The sequence below is a fragment of the Tigriopus californicus genome, chromosome 1 (assembly GCF_007210705.1).
Source record: "Tigriopus californicus strain San Diego chromosome 1, Tcal_SD_v2.1, whole genome shotgun sequence".
Classification (NCBI taxonomy): domain Eukaryota; kingdom Metazoa; phylum Arthropoda; class Copepoda; order Harpacticoida; family Harpacticidae; genus Tigriopus; species Tigriopus californicus.
In genome coordinates this window covers 2,104,008-2,122,122 of record NC_081440.1, presented here as the reverse complement: position 1 = coordinate 2,122,122, position 18,115 = coordinate 2,104,008, and the positions used below count along the sequence as shown (strand labels likewise).

The 18,115-nt window shown below is 40.6% G+C and overlaps 4 protein-coding genes across 4 annotated transcripts; 1 reads left to right on the top strand and 3 right to left on the bottom strand.

Annotated features, from left to right (window-relative positions):
* The first annotated feature begins 60 nt into the window (after positions 1-60).
* On the top strand, positions 61-3,068 carry LOC131878888 (mucosa-associated lymphoid tissue lymphoma translocation protein 1-like). Its single transcript, XM_059225031.1, has one exon. It carries the CDS (start codon positions 353-355, stop codon positions 3,002-3,004), a length of 2,652 nt encoding a protein of 883 aa, XP_059081014.1. The 5' UTR covers positions 61-352; the 3' UTR covers positions 3,005-3,068.
* A 1,912-nt stretch (positions 3,069-4,980) lies between these two features.
* LOC131878958 (deoxynucleoside kinase-like) lies at positions 4,981-6,597 on the bottom strand. Its single transcript, XM_059225125.1, has 5 exons — positions 6,543-6,597; positions 6,349-6,453; positions 6,118-6,273; positions 5,816-6,049; positions 4,981-5,352 (listed from the first exon to the last, which is right to left on the bottom strand). The coding sequence occupies exons 2-5, from the start codon at positions 6,439-6,441 to the stop codon at positions 5,053-5,055; spliced, it is 783 nt and encodes a 260-aa protein (XP_059081108.1). The 5' UTR covers positions 6,442-6,453; positions 6,543-6,597; the 3' UTR covers positions 4,981-5,052.
* A 3,201-nt stretch (positions 6,598-9,798) lies between these two features.
* Positions 9,799-12,797, bottom strand: LOC131882135 (neo-calmodulin-like). The gene is made up of 3 exons (XM_059229197.1): positions 11,480-12,797; positions 10,503-10,726; positions 9,799-10,139 (listed from the first exon to the last, which is right to left on the bottom strand). Exons 1-3 carry the CDS (start codon positions 11,675-11,677, stop codon positions 9,998-10,000), a joined length of 564 nt encoding a protein of 187 aa, XP_059085180.1. The 5' UTR covers positions 11,678-12,797; the 3' UTR covers positions 9,799-9,997.
* Positions 12,798-12,924: 127 nt separating this feature from the next.
* Positions 12,925-17,431, bottom strand: LOC131882127 (uncharacterized). Its single transcript, XM_059229184.1, has 6 exons — positions 17,173-17,431; positions 14,378-14,553; positions 14,153-14,269; positions 13,874-14,081; positions 13,631-13,810; positions 12,925-13,551 (listed from the first exon to the last, which is right to left on the bottom strand). Exons 1-6 carry the CDS (start codon positions 17,315-17,317, stop codon positions 13,292-13,294), a joined length of 1,086 nt encoding a protein of 361 aa, XP_059085167.1. The 5' UTR covers positions 17,318-17,431; the 3' UTR covers positions 12,925-13,291.
* Between the last annotated feature and the right edge of the window lie 684 nt (positions 17,432-18,115).

The following is an 18,115-nucleotide window of genomic DNA, read 5'->3' as shown; positions in this document are numbered from 1 at the left end:
AAGGAGAAACATTTCGGGGAAAATGAGGACTGTTGGTGCACTGGGAATCCGTTATAGCTAATGAAATTGTAATAACAAGGACACGAGCATTATTAAACTTTGAATCAGTATTTGGTACTTGCCTTCCGCTCATTTAGTCGGTCCATGTCCAATGGAGTTAGCCTTTATATAGATAGTGCGAGTTATAACTTTTGATTCTTTTTCAAGTGACGCAAATCAGTCACCTTCGTCTAGAAATCTTTGTTTTGATCCCTATAAGCATATGTACGATATGTATCAAAACAAGGAAAATTGCAAATGCACGATGTCAATATGTAAATCCCACTGCACCGTCTAATTTAGGTGAGCCATTATGACGGGTGTGTTCGAATATCGGCTGCCATTTGAGGTCATCCCCGATTCTTGGGGTTTGGTTCAGATTCAGAAGCAACGGCCCCAAGAGTACTCTCTTATTACTCGATTGATTCACAACCTGTCTGACACCGAGTTCAACCAGGTTTTGAGCAGTGTGACTGCCAACGATAATGTATTCGAAATAAGAGCCACCACACCTGACACGTTTATTTCCGAGTGTTCCATGAAAAAGGTCAGCTTTACCCAACTCTTTGTCTGGGTTGTGGAGGGTCTCCAAGCCGATCATCCTGCGAGTGCCACTCTGGAAGCATTATATTTCCCATTTGTTCCCCTGAAATGGACTAAAAATATTGAGCATGCTCATGTGATTGAATTGGATTTAGGTCAGGAGATCCAGGTTGAGGTAAAGGCAGAGGGTATACCCAAACCCATGTATCACTGGTTCATCAGGGGTCCAGCGGATTCGGATTGGAAATCGTTTGGCGATGGGCCCCAGATCAGCTTTCAATACTTGGAACCCGTCTCCTATCAATTATTTTCTTGCCAAGCCATGCATCAAATCCTGGTCAAATCGGATGATAACCAAGATATCCAAGGCATCTACTCAGAGCAATTGGAGTTGAGGCTCCGGGAGGGCTCGATTCATATCGAGGTTCAACCTCTGACCAAAGAGTGCCTCATTGGGAGGAGTGTTCAATTGGAAGTCAAAGCTATCAGTGATCAACCACTAACACTTCAGTGGTATCAAAATGATCAACCTGTGGCGGGGGCTTGCGAGGAAACGCTCCTAATTCAAGAATTCTCTCTCGATGATATTGGAGACTACTTTTGTCAAATCAAAAATGACATGGAATCCAAGGAGTCCGTGAAAGCCAATCTGACTTATCTGGTTCCCACTGAAGAACAACTTGAAAGCATCGAGTTTTCCAACGAGAACATTGTGATAGTCCAACAACCCAATTTCAAGACTGAAGTCAAATGCTCCGTTGGGGATAAGGTCAGTATGAGATGTGTGGCCGTGTGTAAATACGGGCTCAAATACGAATGGATCAAGCAGGGCATGAATAAGGACTTGGTGGACGGTCCCAATGATCCCATACATATCACTAAGGTCATTCCAGTGTGCCATGGTATGCAAATGACCGACGAGATACCAAATATGGATAACTCAGTCACGTATTGGCGCTATAAATGCATCATCACTTGCATTGACAATGGAGAGCGTCTAGAATCTGATGACGTCCTTTGCCACATGTCAACCTATGCATCCGAATCCAAATCATGGGCCACTTTCAAAGTGGCATTGGTGATCTGCCAGGAGGAATATTTCAGTGATGAGTTCCATCATCTCAACGCCCCACGGCTGGATGGTCTCGCATTGATCAAAGCCCTCAGGGAAATGGACTTTCAAGTCATCCCATTGGTCAATCTCACCTTGCAAGAGGTCCGCAACGCGGTGGATCTTTTCTGCACCTTTGTCGATGAGACGACCTACGCCCTCTTCTATTACAACGGTCACGCCCTAGGTTACGGCGAAGAGACGTATTTGGTAGCCAAAGACTCTGATCTTTCTCCCAATCTGCCCTTGGAAGCTCAACTGATTTGGCACGGGGAGATTGAGTTACGGATTAACCGGTGCCATCCTCTCTTGGGCCTTATCATCTACGACTCTTGTCGGGACGTGGCTCCTGATTCCATCAAAGGTCTTCTATCCCAGGCTCATCATGAGATGATCACGTTCTCCACCAGTTTTCTGATTGCCTACGGGACCAAGGCCGGAATGCGCAGTTTCGAGTATGCCAATCAGTCCGTGTGTCAGGGCGTGTACATGAAACATCTGCTCAAATACATACGAGCCAACCAAAGCATTGGCACCGTGTTCGAGAGTGTCACCGACAGCTTCACCCGTGAGGAAGATCCCTCCATTGCGGCCTCGAGAATGACTCCCGAGTTCAAAAACGCCACGAAACAGATCCTATTCCTGAACTCGCCATTTCGAACCCGTAAATTCAGCACGGGCTTCCACAAATTCTTTCAGATCTGTCGCTACGAGCCTCTCTATGGCGGCTTCAAGGACGCTGGTCACTCCAACGAGTTCATTTGTGACCTCGCCATTCAGAGAGATCCGACCTCGGGTCAAGTGATTTGGATCACGGGAGGGAAGCAAATGGCAGATTGTGATCCCAATGAGTATGGTGCCATCTTTAAGATCATAGTGGGTCCCTCGGAGTTCATGAATGAGGCCTACCTCAAGACCGAATTCAAATGCTTAAAGGACACCGTTCTCTGTCAGACGGTTCGCTTTCAAGTGATTCCCATGAACTGTTTTCTGTCCAAGGCAGCTTCCGGGAAAGACGGGCACGATCAGTTGTTTAGGCCGTGCAAGGGGAAGAAAAGCTTTGGGATGACCGATGGGCCTATGTTCGAGCCACAAGGGAGCACTCGTCAAATGGGAGAGTGCTCGGTGATCGAGCTACAAATGTCGCGAGATCCACCCAAGTTTAAAGTGGTGCTGTACGCGGAAGACCAACAAACCATTTGCCCCGGAGTCCTGAATGTCGACACTCCGATCGTCAAGAACTTTCCTAAATTAAGGATCAATAACCTCGTGTATAAAGATCTGGTGTATCTAGTTCCTTTTGGGCATTAAAGATCGAATATGGCATTGATCAATCACAGGGTTGCAATCTCTCGAAATAAACATTTATTTTCATCGTTTTGTGAAGTTTGTTCAAATGTCGTTGATGAAAAAAAAAAAGAAAGAAAAGATGTTGGGCCTGTTTTCAGTATTAGCTACCGCATGCATGTTCAAGATGTGGGTCGGCTCCTCATCAAGGTTTGTGGATCTTCTAGTTAATAATTAAGTGGTACTTTAAGTTCGGTAAAGCTGTGTGTGGAAGAATAGAGACAAACGTAACGTTTGGTCATAATGACTAAATGAATCTTAAATAATCAACTTAGTTATGCCGCAAAGTTCCGGATATGTTAAGTTGCGTAGTTTTATCACAGAAACTATCCTGACGTCAAGTCAGAATATTATTTGTACAATAGTATACAGAGACATTTTGAAATGAACAACAGAACTCATTCATGCCAAGTGGATGTTAGGGTTTAGATCAAGGACTACATTATTTTACGAGGGGGATACCAAACAAATCAGGACTACTAAATTCGCTCTAAAACTAAAAAAAAAAAAAAATGAAAAACTTGATTTGCAACATTTTTCGACATAGTCACCGTGCACAACAATCCCCTTATGCATTCTCTTCTTCTAGTTGTCATAAACATGTTAGAGGTCTACTTAGCAGGGCTGCCGAAGCACCTGTTCACAGCAACTTTCAGCTCAAAATTGATGGATATGTCTGTGTCCAACAAGTTTGAACTTTAGCTGTGGAAAAAGTCAGAAGTTGCAGGGTGCCAAATCTGGGCTGTAAAAGTGCATGGAGCAACACCTTGATCATCCTTTTGGCCAAGAAACCCCTGGTTTTCTGAGAGATGTGAGGCATTGCTTTTTGCTGGGTATATGGTCAATTTGCAGTAATTCTGAAGGGGTGGCGCAGACTGCCTTATTTGCATACAAATTTCTTCAGAAACAAATAACACACCAAAGCAAATACTACATCATCAGAATCGTGAGAGTTGGATCTTTCACATGACCTCAGTTTCGTAGTGATCATTTCAAACGCAACATTTTCATAACAATTGTCTCGCTTTATTTGGTACCACCCTCGTGTGTCATTTTGTAACAAAAGAGAGAAAGAGAATAAAATGAAAGGTTGCGAGATCGTCGGTCTATTTTGATCTGTCGTCGGCGTCTCCAAAAATCCTCAATCTTTGGGTTCGTGTTCGGACTCAGATTTTGATTGGGAGTATAACAAAATGTAACATCCAGGCTCAGCCCACATCCCCCCCCCCGAAAGAAAAGCTCCATTCGTTGGTTTCTCTATACTCGTTTTCGTTTCCCTGTTTTCCGGTGAGTAACGTCACTGTTTTTCTGTCGGCGTTCCTGGGTTTGACGTGGAACAACTGACAGAGAATAGTCGCCGCCCACGCCGCCGAGGCTGCCAGTCCAGCCTATCTAGCCAGCTTACAGCCCAGTCGTTTGGAATTGCACACACTGTAAACGAATCCATTCTGAGTAACATTTCTTGTGTTTCCTGCGTCTAATTCTCAACAACATGGATCAGATCATGCTATTTGTGGAGCCTACGCGGCAATTTGCCAAGGATTCGATCCGATTGGTCAAACGGTGCACCAAACCTGACCGAAAAGGTAATAATGGAAACGGCATGGTCGATTGAACTCGGATGGCATGCTCGAATGGCAATCTCGAAAATGGGAAATAATAGGTGATTTAACGGTGCTTTTTTGGTGGTTCTTTGCAGAGTTCCAAAAGATTGCTGTGGCCACGGCTATTGGATTTGGGATCATGGGCTTCATCGGGTTCTTTGTCAAACTTATTCACATCCCCATCAACAACATCATTGTGGGATCGTAACCGTGGTGGGTGATCATTGATCCAGGATGATGATAATGACCTGACATCACCCGTCAAACTCAACAAATTTTGTTTTTCGCTGTTTTTACGATTGATAATTATGTACTAAATACGGAGTTCGCTACATCTTGTAATTTTGGCCTAGTCGTGTTGGCATTTTATTTTGAGCTAATTCATTTTTAGGTACACATGTCTTCGGCTCATTGACCGGGTGCGATTTTGTTGACTTCGCCGAGAACTTTGGTGGGCGAAGATGGATAACAGGTCTTGGCGGGGCGGGTTAGACTTAGTTTGGTTAGGCGGGGATTCTCTTTTCGGGCGTCTCGTTGGGCTTGGGCTTTGGCCAGGACTTTTTCCATGACTTGGGCGTACATGTCGGGATTTTGTTCCAAGTTTTGATCCGCTTCGATCACGACTAATTCCGCGGGCAGATCGGTGCTCTGGTGCAACCATTTCTCGTGCAGGTCGTGTAAATTCCGCAAATACTCTATAGGTAGTATCTGAAACAATGGTACTAAGGATTAATATTGACCTCGAATAAGTCGGATTTACATAATTTGTTCAAACCACAATTTAGCATCCCTCAAAACTATCCGAGCCTGCTTGTTTCTAAAATCATACATTAACTTCCGATTGTCCTCCAAATCCATTGACTTTTTTTCCATGGAATTGGGACAAGCCATGTACCCATCAATCTTTGAAATGTGGCATTCTAAAAGTATTGGCAAAAAATTCAATTCTACGTCCATAAAAAAACGAATCACGCCAAATTCGTCATGAGAATGGTCAACTTCGCCCTTAAGTATACGCCAAAAGCTCTTCCAAGACTGACTTGAAACCAACCAGCAACAGGATCCATGCCGAAGTGCCATAATAAATTAGAAAAAAGTCTGCTTTTGTCAACACATCTCGTCTTGTAAACCCCAACATGATTGTGCGTAGGAGAAGGTAGGGACTTTTTACCTTTTCCTCGCTCCTAGCTCTCTGTTTAACGCGTTTAAAGGCAACCTCCGGTGACGTCTTCAAATATACGATCAAATCCACTTTCAAGTTGAACATTGGAGATTTTTGCAAGAAATCAAACCATTCGCACAACACCGTGTACTCAGAGTGCTTCATTTTCTTCTCTTCATGCAGATTCTCAATGAAACAGTGTCGTCCAGAAAATATGGACCGTTCCATTATCTTGACTGGGGCCTGTAAACGAGTGGATCACTCAATAAATCCAATTCTTACACTCCATCCAGAAGTGCTCAACCCCTCACCAATGTGGTCTGATTATGCAGTTCCAGCATGGTCAATTGAGCATAAGATTGAAACGCCATGCTCCATCTCTCCTGATCCTCATACATCAATTGGAACAAGTTGTGTCCACGGACATCTCTCCATTTGGCCACGGGTTCGGGAAACACCTCCACTTCCTAATCAAATGAATAACAAACAGATACTTCAGTATAACAATGGTAGGTTGTTAAAGAGTCGATTGAATTCCTCACCTGAGGGTACTTGGAGAAGCATTCTAAGAAGGTGGATTTGCCACTGCCAATATTGCCTTCAACAATAACGGTGAAGGGTCTAGTATGTTCCATGGTCAAATAAAACTGCGAATTGCAATTCAGAGGGAGGGATGGACTCGGATTTTATGGAGGTTTCAAAGAGATTACGATAACAAGAATCTAGGAACAATAACCTGAAACCGCGTATGATCTGAATTCTTCAACAAGTGATGCCGTTGACGATTGTGATTTTACAACCTTCAATTTCCGTCAGTGTGGACGAGCCATTTTTGATCATGATGAATGCGAAAACCATTTAATGAAGCCAGAATGGTTTTCTGGATTTGGATTGGATTGCTCGTGGAAATTACTTTGAAAGTGGCGAAATGGTATTGGGATTGGCAACGCTGAAACGGTTTTGGTCACAACCGTTTTGGGTGTTGGGTTCGATTTCGCCGGGTATGGCGCCATTTTTGAAGATAGGTCTTTTGAATGACAAGAATTTGGGAATTTAAAAGCTGAGTAATTTACCTCCGAGGCAGTGGTGGGCATCTTAAACTGAAGGACTACTTGCTTACATTTTCTTTTGATGCTCAAGAAGAATGATCGAACTATGATTTGTTATGAGATTTATAATGCATATTTTGAGAGATGAATGAACAAGTTTCATGAAATATTTTACAAACCAATACACTACAATGGACTGAATGAGGCAATCCTTCATTAAAAAGCTGACTTGTTTAAAAAATGGTCAAAGTAATGTGAGATGAGAAGATGGTGTTGATGAACACAATGAACAGCCATTTTTCAGAAAACACGATTTGTCATACTTCAGTGATTCAATTTTGATATGTGATTGGTTTTGATTTCGCCGATTTGAAACATAAAAATCGACAATCAATGACTGTGATCTGAAATTTGAAATCTGAAATCTGAGTTGTGATTACATTGATTTTGATAGTAATTCTTTGGAATTACAATTTCTTTCAAAATTTTATTCAACTGCATAGATCAATATTTCAATTACATTACACTTCTTTGCTGATGGTTTGGTTGACAAACTAGACAGTATTTTTCATTTGGTTAGTATGTGCATGATAAAATGTGACTTTTTAAGATTAACTTCCAAAATGGTGAAAAGGATGCACAAAAAAAGTAAAAGTAGATCAGAGATAAAATAGGTATGAGTGTAAAAGTGCAGGATGCCCCAAGATCCTCTTAAGCCATAAGGCTTGTTTTCAAGAGGAATAGGGAGTGCCCTCTGCTTTTACTAGATATTGACTAATAAACGTAGAAAGCGGAAACCATCTCCATATTGTTGCTCAATTTGCTGCATTCCTCAAGCTTTGGCAGAACCTTAGATTGAGAGAGACATCCTGTTTTTATTGAATGCAAGAACATGTGAGATAAAAAAGTATCTTATTGCAAATGAAATGAAAAATTGTGAAAACTCCTTTCCCCACATTTTGAAACCTTCATGTCGTTTCTCCACAAGATCGATGAGACGCACCTTCTAACGATCTTTCTTTATCTATCTTTAATCAATTGTGAAATCAACGTCATTCACACCTTTTCGTCGTTCACTATTTTCAATATTCTCCATTCCATGTGGAGAAATTGAGAAATTAATGGGGCACGGGGGGACACGGTAAATTCACCAAAAGGTGTGAACGACGTTGATTTCACAGTTGATTAAATACAGAATGCCCATCGATGTTTTCAAGCTTATCAAATGCTTGCGGTGTTGCTTGCTTCATTTGATTTTTTCAAACAGATTTGCGATACATTTTCCTTCATCCAAAACCCCGTACAAAAAAGACAGTTACAATAAACGAAACTACAGGGCGCGTCATGAGTAATGCAATGTAGCTTTCAAGACAGATTACTGTCATTGCAGTGTTCCAATGCTAGATCATAATTTTGTACCTGAAACCTCTCAAATAGCAGAAAAAATTTTTTTACTCATTATTTTATAGAGAAAATATCGTCAAACACGTAATACAAACGAAATGACGTTATGGCAATCATGGTCACTTGTAAGTGAGAGTAGGCAATGCAATAACTATATGGCATGCTTCAGGCTACCTCGGTACCTTATTGGTAGAGCATTCACTTTCCAATTTGCAAACTTTGGTCCAAGCTTTTGGTGGTATTTAAATTACAGCATAAGTTGCTGCTTTAATAGCATAACTTGACACCCCATTATCAGATGGAAAGCTGGGCAAGGGAGGTGCCATCTGACTCTGTCACAAACAAATAAATAAACTTAAAGTTAAATAACATCCAAGTTAGATGGCATTTTTCAAGAAACATTGGAAGATAATTGAGACAAGGGGAAATAATGCAAAACAATGTGGAAAAAAAATCATTACATGAATCAATTTGAAGACAAACAGCCTTTCCAGGTAATAACATTGCCGCACTAGCAATAAACTAAGAGTAATACCAATAAGGAGACACCAAGTGTATTCAGGGTGTCCTTGGGAAATAAATGAAAAATTGCGACAAGATGTATCAAACCTTCCAATGACATTTTCTTGTGTTCTCCATATTTTATGAACGATTGGAAAAAATGCCTTTGATTCAGATTAAAGAAAAATCCCTTTGGAACGGTTTCGGAGACCCTGTTGGATTGATTTCGGAGACCCTGTTGGATTGGTTTTGGAGACCCTGTCAGTTCCAATGAACCGCTCTTTTCCAGACATTGAACAGCAACTTTATTTATAGTTCTGGTTGGTTCCTCAACCAACTACTGATCACCTTTTCATCAAATTCCATGAGGGTATCGGTATGATGCTTCAATTTTTCATATCTGTATTTCTCAATACGACCCTACAGTTTTTGCACATTTCATGTAGTCAACTAGTTTATTGCACAATGGCAGAAAAGTCCTTTTCAATTCTTTCTTAACTCTTTCATAACTGTGTACGGATGTACTCATAAAGCTTTTGTAATGTCTCCCAGAAGGGTTGTGGCTTATCCATGATGTTATTGTACTTGAACAATGACCCTTGATTAAGTCTGACATTTTAGAACTACGTACTGCTACCTCTGCTCAATAAATAGGACTATTCGAACAAGAGGAGCATTGCCCAGATCAGTGATATGATTGTTCAAACAATTGACCTTGAAATCTGGGTTGGGACAAATTTTTGGATGTGTTTTTGAAATTGAACCGTACCGCATGCCTTTGAATCCTGCAGAATTCGTTTCCCCCTTTTCATCCTTATTGCGCCTTCCACCTTCTATGACTTCCTTCTTTCTGCTTCCTTGTGGATGAATACATCTTGGAGAAAAATAACCCAATTTTGGAACATGTATCGAATTTTGCTCCTGTTTGCTTGATTTAGCTTTTTCATTATTTCTGGCTACTATTTGGGAAACTGAACAAATATTTAGTTCGTTCTACTGATTTTCCTCGAAAACCAAGAAACTCTAATATTTTTCAGAGAAGACTTGAAATTTATTCAGATCATAATCTAAACATACTATGAAATAAAGGGGCCAAAAACGTCTTTTTGGCAATTTCATCAACTGAAAACAGATGTTTTGCCAAAAATACAACCCCTTTTTCAAGGTAAATTTGAGGCTTTGGAAAGATGCCTACCAGGGCAGGCCATTACGCCCCGATGATTTGTTTTTTTTTGTTTTAACATCTTTTTTGAATAAGCTCCACAAATTCTTTAAAGTCCAATTTTCCATCGCCGTCATCAACGGCCGCAATCATCTCATCCACGGTACTGGCGTCAACAATTCGTCGGCTACTGATGTTCAAACTGCTCATGACATATCTGAAACATGAGAATAGCACATTTTGTTGCGATTGAAAGAAGTTGAAGCACTGCTAGATAGCGAAAGGGACTTCAGTTGGGTTTACAGACCAATACACAAACAGTTATTTGAGTATGCCAAATTTTCAAACTTCCAAGCATTCATATTTGATTTAAGGTCAGCAATCATTAATAACATCACGTACTATTATGATTATTTGTTCCTTAAGAAACACCCATTTCTGGTGAGAGTCTGCTACGCACGGAAAAGTTCAACCGATAAGTTTTATTTTTTAAACAAATTTTGGATGGTTGTAACCTGTAAATGTTCAAATAATATTGCACCTCTGCTTCTTATTCATGATAGGCTAGATTACAGAGTACCTGAATTCATCAATAGGCAACACCCTTTCCACTATTGGATGCTCTTCCTGCAGCTCCTTGGGGGTCTTAGGATATTCCCTGGGAGTGGTAAACACCCGGAAAGTCTCCTGCCAATGGAGGTGTTCTTTTTGTTGCTGATCCTTGGCCTTCCGGGCCATCATAATGGAGAACTCCGGGAATTCAATCGTACCATTGCCGTCTTCATCGAATTCGTTGATAATCGCCTGCCAAGAGAAAAGTCATGGCGAGTCAGATGTTTTACGCAAGGGTCATTAAATTTCATGACAAGTCTTTGGAGATCTTGGCAACGGTTCTTAACTTCCCAATGGATAGGTCAAGAGGATCTTGGAAATCGAGTTTCGATTACGGTACAGAGCAAACCAGAATACCCGTGCTTGGTCTTTGGTGGATGTTTAACGTTCACATCGTTTGTGTACTGGGAAAGTTGGAAGAGATCCAAGAACTTTGGTTGCTCCAAACGTCATGCTTTTGTGGATAAAAGACAATAATGTACGGCTGTCGTTGACTCTCATCATTCATTGAGTCTCTAACGTTCTTCAGATCGAAAAAGCCTTGAAGCCCAAAGACTCCTTTTATGTTTCCAGACATAAGGCATTTTAAAAAAGTAGTTGCTGGAGCTTTGAGTGATTTGCGTCGATTCCATTTGGTTCTCGTAAGCGCTTTATGAACGGTACAATATTGTGGCTTTCCCTTGTCAAATGGAACATAATTTTCAAATGATGGACGTTATTGACGGAACTTTGGAAATGTTCTCTCTCCATTAGACACTTTTTACATTTACCTAGTAAAACACATCTTGGCTTTTCGTGGAGTTCTTTCCTCAAAGTGAGTGGAAACATTTGCCATGAAAAATCGAGTCAAGAAATGCCACGATAAGCCCAAGGAATTTGAATAAACATACTGTGCATACATTTCATTACATTACTCCTGCAACTGACCGATCAATGATCACTTACTTCCAATTCCATACTCGTGGGATTTTCACCCAAAGATCGCATGACACATCCCAATTCGCTGGTGGAGATGTTCTGGTTCTTGTCTCGATCAAATTCACTGAAGGCCTCATGGTATTCCAAGACCTCATCTGAAGTCACCTGGAGATCGTGCTCAGCCAGCTTATGAATCACACTGTCAATGTCCCCTTCCGTCAACATGATGCCAGGAACCAGAGGGCCCACTCGATACCGCCTCAAGACTCTCTATCTTTCTCGCTTCTCGTACGATAACACGTGTACTGATAATCCAGTGGCCTGATATTTGGATGAAGATCACATTAATCCCGTCCACTGGTTCCACTCACCGAACCAAGAGAAATGTGCCAAGACTGGATGAGACCACAAAGAAAAAGATGATGAGGACGAGAACGAGGATAGTGAGACTTACATCGTCGTAGATTTGATGGTCCACACATGATTTCGCATGACGGAGCCTCCCTTTTCCGTCACTTTGCCCGGGCGTTCCAAGTTCCACGAGCGAGCTCCAAAACATCCCAAGCAAGGCAGGGATCCTGAAGCACTTATTGGCCGGGCCATTATCACTAGCATTCCAATACTTGTCATATTGAACGTAATTAGGTATAAGGGGATGAGAAGTGGGGTAAATCTTGCAAATAGTAGAGTATGGGGGAGGTGAGATGTGGATTGAAAGGGGCCTTGGCAACCCTGTGACTGGCATGAGGACGGAACGCACTCTCGAGGAGGCCCCTTGAAAGATCGAGTCAAAAGAACCCATGTGAAGGAAGCATCGAAGGGCGGTCCAAACGGGATCGAGATCTGTCTCACTTGAGGAATCGAGAAAAATGACCCGTCACCCTCAAAAATTGAGCTCCAAGAACAAAGGGGGACTAATGATCTCCTCTCGTTTGATTTGGTTCGATTGTTGTGCAATTGGAAATCGAATGGCTTGCCGAGACAATCCCTTATCATTGACCCCCGTGGAGTTGGATCGTTTTTGCTTCTTTGTTCCAGATTTCTTGACTTGTGGATCCTTATTTATGTATCATTCACGTTTTGGCGTTCTTTCCCGCTATCAGTTTCATTGCACTTGAAATAAGGTCAGAGACTCAATAGAGTTTCTCAGAAACGAAGATTTTTTTTCCTCATGGCCTTGGTTTTTGTTTTTTATTGGACCGTATCAAAGCTTTGACCCTTTGCTCTCTGTGAGTTGTTTATTGATGCATTTTCTCGTGAAAGCCGAACTGTGACCTTTATCGAATGCGTTGCCGCGGTTGTAAATACACTCAAGACTTAATCAAGTGTAGTGAAAGGAAAAACCAAAACCAATTATCCGTTTGGAGAGGAGGAAAAGCCTCACACAAAATATGATTAGGGTTTCCAATGTCAGAGCAAGAAGTCGAAGACCACCGTGGGGTTTTAGGTGTGAAAGGACTTAAGAACGGGAATCAACGAAAGGCAAGTTTTATTGAAGATAAAATATATATGAAGTCATTTGGTTTTGATACAAACATACACTGGGTCCATCTTCATCGCTTTAGGCTTATTTTCTCAAGTCAAAATGAGTCTGACAAAGTTGTACGTTGGATGGAAATGTGGTGGAACAGGAAAGGTTGAGGCGTGGAGATTGAAAGGAGTTAAATATTCAGTTAGTCTGAATAGTCAAAGACCGTGGCTGAGATGGAGGCATTATGAATTCACTTGCCTCTTTGCGGCCAGCTTGTAAAGGCAATATGAATATTTACGAGCTCCGAACAAAAGATCGCCATCTTGACCACGTCTCACTCCACTCAATCCGTCAATCTGCCTCATATCTCACTTTAAATCAGAAGGTTGGCAGGAGCCTTTCTTTTCCATGGCAGTCCAATACGAATTCACATCCACATTTTCCCAATTGTTGATCACTAGTGGCTTGAAAAATTTGGTTTGAACATCGGCAATCATCTCACTCTCTTCAGGAGTGAGGTGATTCTGGGCCAACTTGAGATTTTCCTCCATCATCTTTTGGCTGGTCACACTGCTGAGGGTGGTGGGAAACTCTTTCTGGCGAAGGCACCATTTCACAGCCAAAGAGCCTACGTAGATGGAATAAAAAATATAAGAACTGATTATTTCCCAATCTCCTATCTTGGTTATATAATATATTAAACTCACTAAGATTGAAACCCTTGGCATGGCAATATTTGGCAGCATCAGAGCAGGCTGTCCTCAATTGTTTGAAGGCCCCGTGCCATTTGGGTGGATCCTCTGGGCTTAAAAGGCCCATTCCAACTGGAGATGCGTTGATGATACCGATTCCATTGTTGGTGAAGAACTCCTTAAAGTCCAATAAATCTACAAACTCATGGCAATTACTAACTTGATGACAAAAAGATCTTTGGAAAATGTGGTAACAACCTTGGTTGAACAAGTTGTAGTGGCAATAACTAAGTATGGTGTCAATGGTTCCTGGTTCTACTTGCTCAACGATTCTCTTCATGACTCGGATGGAATAACCCGTTATACCAATGTGTTTGATTTTGCCCTCTTTCTTCAGCTCTATCAGTTCAGGAATACTATGCTGAACAATTTGGTCCAGGGAATGACAAAATTCGACGTCATGAATCTGAAATAGCAAACTGTTCTACAACCATATCGGTAGTAGGCATATGAGCCTACCCTAATGAAGAAACATACCTGAACCAGGTCCAAATAATCAAGACCTAGTAAAGCCATGCTTTTTTCCACGGACTCACGGATCTTTTTCCTGGTAAAGTCAAATTGTTTGGTCACCTCCATTTCATAGCGTCCAACCTATACAGCAACAAGGTCTTTTGTTAATATCTCTTATTCTTTTGTTAAGTACAGATTACATGAGAGGCTGCGTGTTTGTCTGTCTGTGTATGGATGTCAGATCCTTGCCTTTGTGGATACATAATAAGCTCGCCGAGGGATGCTTTTCAACGCCTCTCCCAAGACCATCTCCGATTTTCCTTGTCCGTACCAAGGGGCCGTATCGATATAGTTCACACCACCTTTCAGAGCGATCTCCACAATGCCATTGGCAGTTTCCTGACTCACCTCCCCGTACATCGAGGCTTGAAACAAGAAGGGCAAACGTATGTTACTGAGGTACGCAAAAAGTAGTTAAACACGGCTCAAAGATATTGCTATTTGAGGATGGTCATGTTTTCAGATAAAACTGTTAAACATGGAAAATTATGCGAAAGGTTAAAAATGTAAAATGTGAAATAAAACAGGGTTGCCCATAAACCGTAAGCTTTGTTTTTCCTGGGATGCCCTGACTGAAAAACACATTGCATATTGGGCTTATTGGTTGGAAGCTCGCAGATGTCCATTGCATATCTCAATCCTGATTCTGAACTAGAGACCCGTTTTAATATTAATGAAAACTGATGAGACTTAATATCAGGCAGTTATTATTTCCATTGGATGTTCGGCCCATCGCTTCGACGAGTTGGGCTGTCTTATTATCTTAATCTCATATAATCAAGCGAAATTGTTCCAGAATGTTGGAAAGTAATTCAACTCACTCCAGAAAATTTGGCGAGAGGTTTATTACACTATAAAAAGTTACTTTCACGGAAAAAACATCTTTAGCCATGCACGAACTATATTTACGGATTAATTTATACTCAAAGAATTATCATGATATCGCAAAAATGTTTTCATCCGATGTTAATAATCTATCAAGTGCAAAATCACTCTTGAATGTACCTATTATGACACAATTTTTGTGCCTTTTTGTCCCGTAGTTAATAAACTGGTGCCAAGTTCATGAGTGTTCGTACTTTTGTTAAGCCCTCCTCATCAAATTTTGCTCTGTATATAATGCTGAAATAGTTGATTAGCTTGAGGACTTAAGTTTTTAAAATGAATCATATACTATTGTTATGCTTAAACCTGCGATATGCCAATGATTTAGCAAATGCACAAAACAATTGCATTTGAGTTTCTAGACTAAGGGATTACTTTTAAGTGTTATTGAGCGACACTCGAATGAAAATTGGTCTAAAAAGAGCACAAGGGGTTTCCCACATGAAAGAGGCTTCTATTTCTTACTAAGAAATGTAAATATGGCTCTGATGGAGAATGGCTTAGAAGAGAATATTTGGAGCTCGAGTTTCAACAAACCCAAGCAATTGTCTTCTCAAATGTCACGTTTTGTACATATTTTCAGACAATATCATGTCCAAGTCAAAGTAACTTTTTCCATTGGATAATATACTTTTTAGAGTCTTGACTGCAATACCTAAACATTTCATTGGATTATTTTGGTAACTCACAAGATCGCTGTGATTCCAGCCCCGATTAGAAGCTTACAGTGAATGCCTAAAAACAGTCTCACAGAGTCTAAAGAACCCAACAAACAGTTGTGAGCGAGTGTGGTCACAAAACATGCAACTCCCGATCGACCTTATATTCAAGGACAAGCTCGGTCGGCCAACTCTAATTCGTTGGTCGCTCAAATAATAAATGCAAATAAAAGTCAAGTAAAATGAAAAAAAAATGCGCCTTGAACTGCTGGAATTCCAATCCCAGTAGTGGGAAGGAAGTCTGCAAAAGAAAAATTGTCTCTCGATTTTTGTAGGGCTTATCGTGATTAAAAGTTCCCCCTACACACACACACACGTTGAAAAACAAACATTAAGTTACACGTAAGACGTTGATGGATAGATTTATAAGTTTTAGAATGAGATAGAACATCGGATATGCCGAGACCTTTGTTTGCGAATTTGATAAGTTGGGATTCAAAATATGAGACTCTCATTTTCTTTATTTTGTTTTGTTAAAACGGCGAAGACATTTCTTTGCCCTATAGCTTAACTTCCGTCTTTCAAGACTTTCATGTTTGTCACGAAAGGAATGTTTACTGTCCCTTCCATTGATCTTAGGGCCAGTAGCAAATCTTATGTTTTGTATGCATTATATCATACCATGTATGTTTGGTTCTTACGGATTAGTCAAATATCTATGTGTTGTGTTAGTGTGGTACCAACCAATAAACCAATAATACATTCATTTTTAAGCTGAATTGTACTGTAATTGAAAATACCATGTACTAGCAGGGGCGCCAGTTTAATTTATCTCTTGTTAAGAAGTCCAGTTTGTTAAGGCATTTAAATGTTGGTATTGATAAAACGAGGCCAAGTAAAATTGTAATAGTCAAGCAACCGGCTCGTGTATATGTTCTCAAAATTTTAATTGAGTGCATTTCAGTATATATTTGGTTATGATCGAGTGTATTTTGACTTATGAATACCTAGACATGTTTCAAACGTCTCATTGCCCTTTTTTCATAAAATAAGAAACGTTTCCCTTGCTTTTTTTTAAATCAGCAAGGATCATTAAAAGTCTTGAGGCCATAATTGGAGCAAATATAGTAACAACATATACATATAATGCGTTTAAGTTCGTATTTCTCAAAAGTGCCAAATCTAAATTGAGCCACTAGAATCCACAGCTCTGTATTCAACATCAACCATAGAACTAAAGCTAAAACGTTTTGGATGTGACTGACCTGACAGATCAAACATGTTGCTCTAACCATCAAGTACCTTATATGTCCAATTAAGAATGTGAGTGTATTATCAAAAGGAGAAACGAGCAATCGACACTCATACATTTTTCCATGTCGATTTTGCGTTTCCATCAAAACATTTGAGCCACATTCATACGCACAGCGCAGAACTTACCCAAGCCGCTTCCACCAAGACCAAAATTGGACACCATGAGATTGGTATTGCCAATACCTTGGTATTCGGTCAGCAGCACCTGATCCAGGTTGTGAAAACCCTCGACGTAGGTGGGTGGTAAAGGAACCGCAATCTTGTTGGGCATGGTGTTCGATGATTTCACACAAGTTTCTTTCTCTGATTTTGTAGCAGATTGCCAACGTCAACACAATTGAGATTTGAGACTAACTGCTTCATAGTCAGTCATGTATTGAAGGTAGAAAAATGAGTTGCTGGACTGCACGGTGATATTTGCTTTGGTGTTAGGGTAAAGTGGTGCTGTCTTGTCTAATCAGATCTTGTTGGATGGAAACGCAATTTGCCTAAAAATTAATTGGCCAAGAATGAACCCTACTGGGTGCAGATTATTTTATAATTTTTGGAACCTGTAATATGTCTACTTTGTTTCAGTTGCCGTAATGTCTGGAGAGATGATGGTCTCAAGTTGTATTACTAAAGGGCGAATTTGAAAGTCCTAAGATATTGAATTTTTTTTACATAATTTGGTGTTTTAGGTTAGAGTCTCTTTTGGAGCATTTACTGAAATCTCATGTTTTTCCAATGGCACATACATGCAGGATGCTGGATCCGCAAAGTAGAACACTATCGATTGCTGATGGCTTTTTTTGCTAATTTTGTCAGTCCCTATAATGATTTTGGTCACATAAGAACGACCTTTTGGGGTTCTTAATACCATTTTGGATTCCATTCTCTGCATATTGTTCTCTGTAAGAAATATTTTCGATATGTGAAAAAAAGCCATTTTGTCCGTTTGGTTGACTCAAATTCATTGGCAGACCAAATATACAAAGATTAAAAGGCAAGAACTAGGCGAAATTCGACCTTTCAATTTTNAATTCATTGGCAGACCAAATATACAAAGATTAAAAAGGTAAAAAGTGGA